The sequence below is a fragment of the Gigantopelta aegis genome, unplaced genomic scaffold (assembly GCF_016097555.1).
Source record: "Gigantopelta aegis isolate Gae_Host unplaced genomic scaffold, Gae_host_genome ctg2749_pilon_pilon, whole genome shotgun sequence".
Lineage (NCBI taxonomy): Eukaryota > Metazoa > Mollusca > Gastropoda > Neomphalida > Peltospiridae > Gigantopelta > Gigantopelta aegis.
The window spans coordinates 71,826-82,039 of NW_024533021.1; the positions used below are offsets into that span (position 1 = coordinate 71,826).

General features: G+C 30.5%; 1 protein-coding gene across 1 annotated transcript; it reads left to right on the top strand.

Annotated features, from left to right (window-relative positions):
* The first annotated feature begins 306 nt into the window (after nt 1–306).
* Nucleotides 307–7,725, top strand: LOC121391620 (signal peptide, CUB and EGF-like domain-containing protein 2). The gene is given in 10 exon segments (XM_041523184.1): nt 307–343; nt 753–863; nt 3,306–3,428; nt 3,638–3,760; nt 4,899–4,976; nt 4,979–5,140; nt 5,289–5,317; nt 6,446–6,530; nt 6,587–6,709; nt 7,601–7,725. Coding segments are annotated over 10 exon segments (996 nt in total).
* Nucleotides 7,726–10,214: the final 2,489 nt, after the last annotated feature.

The window sequence follows — 10,214 nt, forward strand, 5'->3', positions numbered from 1 at the left end:
ATTAATGAACAGTTCCTCCTATTAGACAATATCCTCATAATGTCACTTTTACTACATTACCTGATATGCCAACAAATTATATACAGTATAGCAATACCAGCTGATACATACTACAATGGGACTTTAGAGTAATTAATGGTACACTAACACACACTGGGGATTTCACTCCAATATATGATATGTATGGGACAATCACTGGATATGGTTATAATACTAACAGTTTGATGGGAACTACACAATTAGTCATAGTCATCCTAATGGGAAGATATATGTCAGTGTGTATGGATTTACTGTTAGTGTGTGGTTATGGATATCCTAGCAGGAATGCTTCTCAATGGACCTGGTAAGTGAATAGATTAGCACCTTAATTGATTTGTGTGACCTCATTTAGATGTTCAAGTTAATACTAGTAACATTTGTAACATCAACAACGGCGGTTGTGAACACTTTTGTCACAATACATTATATAGTTAGTTTTTGTACATGTGATACTGGTTATTATCATACAAAGTGATCAACATAATTGTACTGTAAGTCCTGACAATATTAATGATAATATTAAAATATTTGATTATTGCACTAGTGAATCCCAACATGTTCAATGAAAATGGTGGTTGTGAACAAGTGTTTTACACAAACAAATGGATTAATAATCTGTTCCTGTTTTTCTGGCTATCAAATTTATAACAAAAAACACATTGTTCTGGTAATGAGGTAATATAGGTTTAATGACATAATCTATATCATTATAGATAGGGGCCATGAATGTGCTACTAACAATGGTGGTTGTGCGCATTATTGTACAAACACATTGGGTAATTATAGCTGTTGCTGTGATTCAGAGTATACTCTCAATATTGATGGTCATAAACTGTACTGGTATGTTTATGATTGAAAAGTATTTAAAATATTAGTGTATTCATAACAGAAACTCAATGAATGTATTGAGAATAATGGAGGATGTGAGCATTTTTTGTCATAATACAAAGGGAAGTTACTAACTGCTCATGTAATACCAGCTATATTATTAACTCTGAAAACCATCATTGTGATGGTAAGATTATTGATGTACTATTACTACAACAAATATAATTAATTTTTATAAGATGTGAATGAATGTACTCTTGGCATTATTGGATGTAATCAAAATTGTGTCAATACAAAAAGGTTCTTATCTTTGTTCCTGCTTTGCTGGATATCATCTTATGAGTAATCAGAAAACTTGTGTTGGTTAGTAATATATAATATTACTAATTGAGAGTAAGTAAATTACTAGATACTAATGAATGTTTATTAAGTAATGGAGGTTGTACTCAAATATGTACTAATAGACTGGGAAGTTATGAGTGTTCCTGCAATAGTGGATTCTTATTGAACATGACTGACAGACAAAATTGTGATGGTAATAATGTAACATAGAAACGAAAATAATATGTTTTGTTTTCTATAGACATCAATGAATGTTTAAATGGTACTCATCTTTGTAAACACTACTGTTATAATACTAATGGAAGTTATGTCTGTGATTGTCAACCAGGCTACCAGTTGTCCAATGAACGTTTAGTGCTCTGATATCAATGAATGTGATAGTAACAATGGTGGTTGTGATCAAGAGTGTATTAATCAAGTAGAGTCTTACTATTGTCAATGTACACTAGCTACACACTTGATGAAGATGGACATGGATGTTCTAGTCCGTAACATATACTGATAGAATTATAGATGTAGAAATATATTTTTACAGGTGTACTAATGATTGTACTGTCAATCCAAATGTCTGTGAACATAGTTGTCATAATTCAAACAGTTCTTTTTACTGTACTTGTAATTCTGGCTATAGACTGGCTAGTAATGGCAGAAACATGTGATGGTAAGTTTTATCATATGTTATGATAGTACTATCATTTCATGTTTTAATTTAGAAATTGATGAGTGTTCAGAAGGACTATCCAGTTGTAATCAGATGTGTACTAATGTTATTTGGAAGTTATTATTGTATTTGTTATAGTGGGGTTTGAACTCCTATATGATAACTATACCTGTCAGGGTCAGTTATAGAGTTAATAAATGTGAGAAATGATGTTCTATAACAGATATCAATGAGTGTTCTGATAACAATGGAGATTGTGAAAGACACTTGCACTAATACCATGGGTAGCTATGTATGTTCTTGTCAAGCAACTGGTTACTCACTAGATAATGATAAACACAACTGCTCAGGTAAATACTCCTGTTAAAAAGATTCTATTAGAGTCATTAATCATAGATATTAACGAATGTTCTATTAATAATGGAGGGTGCGTACAGTCCTGTACTAATATCCCTGGCAGTTATTATTGTAGCTGTAGACGACTGGTTATAGTCTGAATTTAGATGGACATGGTTGTACAGGTATAAACAATAACATATTAATATAAGTTATAATTTATTACACATCAGATGTCAATGAATGTAGTGATAATATGGTGATTGTGAAATACTTGTATTAACAGTGAAGGAAGTTACAGTTGTTCTTGTAATAGTGGATACTCATTAGATAGAAATGACAGAAATTGCTCTGGTAAGTGAATTGTTTGAATTAGTTCATTATTATACATTACATTATAGACATCAATGAATGTAATACTAACAATGGTGGTTGTGAACAAATATGTATTAATAAAATACCATTGTTTAATTGTTTCTGTGAGTCTGGCTTCATATTGATTAATGATAAATTCTGTTCAGGTACTATTATATATACATAGTTAATATCTACTTAATACAACCCACACAGACATTGATGAGTGTAGTGAAGTCATTTCTGGATGTACTCAACTATGTACTAATACCATTGGAAGTTATAAATGTACTTGTCAGTATGGACACCAACTTGGACTTGATAACCACACATGTCTTGGTAAGATCATTACTCATTATTGATATTAATCTGATACTATAATGATGATAGACATTAATGAATGTGCAACTGAAAATGGAGGATGTGAACAGAATTGTCAAAATACAATTGGTAGCTATTCTTGTTCTTGTCTGACTGGATACTTAATTGATGATAGTAATGGTTACAACTGTACAGGTTTGTATAGACAAACAGATATTAATTGAATATAATTATAATGATTATTATACAGATATCAATGAGTGTGCTTCATATAATGGAGGTTGTAATCAGATTTTGTTCTAACACTCCTGGTTCTTACTCCTGTTCCTGTAACTCTGGATATGTCCTAAAAATAGATGGACATAATTGTACTGGTTAGTAACAAGTTTTCTTTAAACAACTCGTAACACTATCTAACATGTAGATATCAATGAGTGTGATATTGACAATGGTGGTTGTGATCATACTTGTACCAATAAACAAGGAAGCTATCAGTGTCAGTGTGATGTTGGTTTTAATTTAAAAAACAATGGAATAAACTGTACAGGTAATTAATTTTGTTAAAGACAGTAATATTATTAATCAATAAAGATATCAATGAGTGTAACACTGATAATGGTGGCTGTGAACAAGTTTGTACTAACACTGTTGGAAGCTTTATGTGTTCTTGTTATACTGGATATATTCTATCATATGGAAAATTCTGTTCTGGTATCGATACAATAAATAAAAATATATTGATGAATTGATTGGTAGATATTAATGAGTGTAATATCAACAATGGAGGCTGTGAACAAGACTGTTATAACATTGGTGGAAGTTACTATTGTGCTTGTGATACTGGATATATATTAGAATTAAATGGTCATAACTGCACAGGTAAATTAAAATTAGTGTTGTTTTAGTAAGGAAAAGTATTTTAGTTTAGTTTAGTATTAGTGAATGATTATAAAATACATTACAGTTTAGTTTAGTTTTAGTATGCCACCAGAAAGTAATTTAGTTAGTTTAGTTTTTCAATTTGATTTTTATTTAAGTTTAGTTTAGTTTTAGTAAGGACTTGATGAGTAATTTTAGTTAGTATTAGTTTAGTAGTTTGATATAGTTTTTCTATTTTAGTTGATATTAGTTTTACTTTATTTACTTAATGTTGCAATCATGTAAGAAAAGTAATCAAATAATGACAAGTCAAAGATACACAATTTTCTGTTTTATCTAAGAAGGACTTCACATTATAAATTGTGGTTTGTCACTCTATTAATATAGTAAATATTAGTAAAATAACATAACGTCAGCTTTAATTTTAGTATTATTTTAGTTTTAGGCAGCTAAAATTTTAGTTTTTAGTAGGTCATGAACAGAAAATTTTAGTTTAGTTTAGTTTAGTTTAATAAAGGTTTTAGGGTCTACTAAAATACACTTTAGTTTTAGTTTTAGCTTACTAAAACAACACTAATAAAATCACATCAATGATTTTACAATTATTTCCTTCTTGAAGAAATCAATGAATGTACTGATAATAATGGAGGAGTGAGCATTCCTGTCATAATACAAGGGAAGTTACTACTGCTCATGTAATACCAGCTATATTATTAACTCTGACAACCATCATTGTGATGGTAAGATTATTGATGTACTATTACTACAAAATATAATTAATTTTTATAAGATGTGAATGAATGTACTCTTGGCATTAGTGGATGTAATCAGAATTGTGTCAATAAAGAAGGTTCCTATCTTTGTTCTTGTGCTTTGCTGGATACCATCTTATGAGTAATCAGAAAACTTGTGTTGGTTAGTAATATATAATATTACTAATTGAGAGTAAGTAAATTACTAGATACTAATGAATGTTTATTAAGTAATGGAGATTGTACTCAAATATGTACTAATAATACATGGGAAGTTATGAGTGTTCCTGCAATAGTGGATTCTTATTAAACATGACTGACAGACAAAGTTGTGATGGTAATAATGTAACATAGAAATGGAAATAAATATGTTTTGTTTTCTATAGACATCAATGAATGTACAAATGGTACTCATCTTTGTGAACACAACTGTTATAATACTAATGGAAGTTATGTCTGTGATTGTCACCAGGCTACCAGTTGTCTAATGGACTCACTTGTTCTGATATCAATGAATGTGATAGTAACAATGGTGGTTGTGATCAAGAGTGTATTAATCAAGTAGGATCTTACTACTGTCAATGTAACACTAGCTACACACTTGATGAAGATGGACATGGATGTTCTAGTCAGTAACATATACTGATAGAATTATAGATGTAGAAATATATTTTTACAGGTGTTACTAATGATTGTACTGTCAATCCAAATGTCTGTGAACATAGTTGTCATAATTCAAACAATTCTTTTTACTGTACTTGTAATTCTGGTTATAGACTGGCTAGTAATGGCAGAACATGTGATGGTAAGTTTTATCATATGTTATGATAGTACTATCAATTTATGTTTTAATTTAGAAATTGATGAGTGTTCAGAAGGACTATCCAGTTGTAATCAGATGTGTACTAATGTTATTGGAAGTTATTATTGTATTTGTTATAGTGGGTTTGAACTCCTATATGATAACTATACCTGTCAGGGTCAGTTATAGAGTTAATAAATGTGAGAAATGATGTTCTATAACAGATATCAATGAGTGTTCTGATAACAATGGAGATTTGTGAAGACACTTGCACTAATACCATGGGTAGCTATGTATGTTCTTGTCAAGCAACTGGTTACTCACTAGATATGATAAACACAACTGCTCAGGTAAATAACTCCTGTTAAAAGATTCTATTAGAGTCATTAATCATAGATATTAACGAATGTTCTATTAATAATGGAGGGTGCGTACAGTCCTGTACTAATATCCCTGGCAGTTATTATTGTAGCTGTAAGACTGGTTATAGTCTGAATTTAGATGGACATGGTTGTACAGGTATAAACAATAACATATTAATATAAGTTATAATTTATTACACATCAGATGTCAATGAATGTAGTGATAATAATGGTGATTGTGAACATACTTGTATTAACAGTGAAGGAAGTTACAGTTGTTCTTGTAATAGTGGATACTCATTAGATAGCAATGATAGAAATTGCTCTGGTAAGTACACTATTTGAATTAGCTCATTATTATACATTACATTATAGATATCAATGAATGTGATACTAACAATGGTGGTTGTGAACAAATATGTATTAATAAAGTACCATTGTTCAATTGTTCTTGTGAGTCTGGCTTCATATTGTTAATGATAATTCTGTTCAGGTACTATTATATATAATTATACATACTTAATATCTAAATTAATATCACCCACATGCACACAGACATTGATGAGTGTATGAAGGGTTTCTGGATGTACTCAACTATGTACTAATACCATTGGAAGTTATAGATGTACTTGTCAGTATGGCTACAATCTTGGACTTGATAACCACACATGTCTTGGTAAGATCATTATTACTTATTATTGATATTAATCTGATACTAAATGATGATAGACGTCAATGAATGTGCAACTGAAAATGGAGGATGTGACAGAATTGTCAAAATACAATTGGTAGCTATTCTTGTTTTTGTCTAACTGGATACTTAATTGATGATAGTAATGGTTACAACTGTACAGGTTTGTATAGAAAAGTGTGTATTAAATAGTTGTAATTATGTTGTTTATTAATACAGATATCAATGAGTGTGCTGCGTATAATGGAGGTTGTAGTCAGATATGTTCTAACACTTCTGGTTCTTATTTTTGTTCCTGTACGTCTGGATACATTCTGGAAATAGATGGACATAGTTGTGTTGGTTAGTAACAAGTTTCTCTTGCATAATTTCTTTTTGTCTACCTTAGATATCAATGAGTGTGATAATGAGAATGGTGGTTGTGATCATACTTGTATCAATAAGCCCAGGAAGTTATCACTGTCAATGTGGTGTTGGATTTAATTCAGAAAAACAATGGAATAAACTGCACAGGTAATTAATTTTGTTAAAGACAGTAATATTATTAATCAATAAAGATATCAATGAGTGTAACACTGATAATGGTGGCTGTGAACAATATGTACTAACACTGTTGGAAGCTTTATGTGTTCTTGTTATACTGGATATATTCTATCATATGAAAAATTCTGTTCTGGTATGGATACAATAAATAAAATATATTAATGAATTAAACTGGTAGATATTAATGAGTGTAATAATCAACAATGGAGGCTGTGAACAAGTCTGTTATAACACTGGTGAAGTTACTATTGTACTTGTGATACTGGATATATATTAGAATTAAATGCTCATAACTGCACAGGTTAATTGAAATTACATTAATAATTTAGAATTATTTTCTTCTTGAAGAAATCAATGAATGTACTGATAATAATGGGGATGTGAGCATTCTTGTCATAATACAAAGGGAAGTTACTACTGCTCATGTAATACCAGCTATATTATTAACTCTGACAACCATCATTGTGATGGTAAGATTATCAATATACTATTACTACAAAATATTATTAATTTTTGTAAGATGTGAATGAATGTGCTCTTGGGATTAGTGGATGTAATCAGAATTGGGTCACATACAGAAGGTTCTTATCTTTGTTCCTGCTTTGCTGGATGTCATCTTATGAGTAATCAGAAAACTTGTGTTGGTTAGTAATATATAATATTACTAATTGAGAGTAAGTAAATTACTAGATACTAATGAATGTTTATTAAGTAATGGAGGTTGTACTCAAATATGTACTAATAGACTGGGAAGTTATGAGTGTTCCTGCAATAGTGGATTCTTATTGAACATGACTGACAGACAAAGTTTGTGATGGTAATGTAACATAGAAATGGAATAATATGTTTTGTTTTCTATAGACATCAATGAATGTACAAATGGTACTCATCTTTGTGAACACAACTGTTATAATACTAATGGAAGTTATGTCTGTGATTGTCAACCAGGCTACCAGTTTGTCCAATGGACTCACTTGTTCTGATATCAATGAATGTGATAGTAAACATGGTGGTTTGTGATCAAGAGTGTATTAATCAAGTAGGATCTTACTATTGTCAATGTAACACTAGCTACACACTTGATGAAGATGGACATGGATGTTCTAGTCAGTAACATATACTGATAGAATTATAGATGTAGAAATATATTTTTACAGGTGTTACTAATGATTGTACTGTCAATCCAAATGTCTGTGAACATAGTTTGTCATAATTCAAACAATTCTTTTTACTGTACTTGTAATTCTGGTTATAGACTGGCTAGTAATTGCAGAACATGTGATGGTAAGTTTTATCATATGTTATGATAGTACTATCATTTCATGTTTTAATTTAGAAATTGATGAGTGTTCAGAGGACTATCCAGTTGTAATCAGATGTGTACTAATGTTATTGGAAGTTATTATTGTATTTGTTATAGTGGGTTTGAACTCCTATATGATAACTATACCTGTCAGGGTCAGTTATAGAGTTAATAATGTGAGAAATGATGTTCTATAACAGATATCAATGAGTGTTCTGATAACAATGGAGATTGTGAAGACACTTGCACTAATACCATGGGGTAGCTATGTATGTTCTTGTCAAGCAACTGGTTACTCACTAGATAATGACAAACACAACTGCTCAGGTAAATAAACTCCTGTTAAAAGATTCTATTAGAGTCATTAATCATAGATATTAACGAATGTTCTATTTAATAATGGAGGGTTGCTACAGTCCTGTACTAATATCCCTGGCAGTTATTATTGTAGCTGTAAGACTGGTTATAGTCTGAATTTAGATGGACATGGTTGTACAGGTATAAACAATAACATATTAATATAAGTTATAATTTATTACACATCAGATGTCAATGAATGTAGTGATAATAATGGTGATTGTGAACATACTTGTATTAACAGTGAAGGAAGTTACAGTTGTTCTTGTAATAGTGGATACTCATTAGATAGCAATGACAGAAATGCTCTGGTAAGTACATGTTTGAATTAGCTCATTATTATACATTACATTATAGATATCAATGAATGTGATACTAACAATGGTGGTTGTGAACAAATATTATTAATAAAGTACCATTGTTTCAATTGTTCTTGTGAGTCTGGGCTTCATATTTGGTTAATGATAAATTCTTTCAGGTACTATTATATATACATAGTTAATATCTACATTAATACTACCCACACAGACATTGATGAGTGTAGTGAAGGGATTTCTGGATGTACTCAACTATGTACTAATACCAATTGGAAGTTATAGATGTACTTGTCAGTATGGCTACCAACTTGGACTTGATAACCACACATGTCTTGGTAAGATCATTATTACACTTATTGATATTAATCTGATACTATAATGATGATAGACATTAATGAATGTGCAACTAAAAATGGAGGATGTGAACAGAATTGTCAAAATACAATTGGTAGCTATTCTTGTTCTTGTCTGACTGGATACTTAATTGATGAGAGTAATGGTTACAACTGTACAGGTTTGTATAGGCAAACAGATATTATTGAATATAATTATATTGATTATTATTAATAAGATATCAATGAGTGTGCTTCATATAATGAGGTTGTAATCAGATTTGTTCTAACACTCCTGGTTCTTACTCCTGTTCCTGTAACTCTGGATACATCCTAAATGTAGATGGACATAATTGTACTGGTTAGTAACAGTTTCTCTATATGAACAATCTAACACTATCTAACATGTAGATATCAATGAGTGTGAAAATAACAATGGTGGTTGTGATCATACTTGTATCAATAAACCAGGAAGTTATCACTGTCAATGTGATGTTGGTTTTAATTTAGAAAACAATGGAATGAACTGCACAGGTAATTAATTTTGTTAAATACAGTAATATTATTAATCAATAAAGATATCAATGAGTGTAACACTGATAAATGGTGGCTGTGAACAAGTATTGTACTAATACTTATGGAAATTTCCAGTGTTCCTGCTATTCTGGATTTAGTGGCAACATCTTCTGCTCAGGTTACGCCCAACAAAATATTATTGAAAAACTGTATTATTTACTTTTTTTCTTAGATATGATGATGTGTTCACAAGGTATCTCTGGATGTACTCAAGGTTGTATAAATAGTGTTGGTAGCTATTTTTGTACATGTCAACTGGAATTAACTGGACAGTGATAATACTACTTGTTTAGGTTTGTGTATAAAATGTTAATACTGACATTTGAATGTTTACCACCAGACAATGATGAATGTGAAATTGAGGCTGATAATTGTGATCATGTATGCCTGAATACAATTAGAAGGGGTTCTTTTCACCT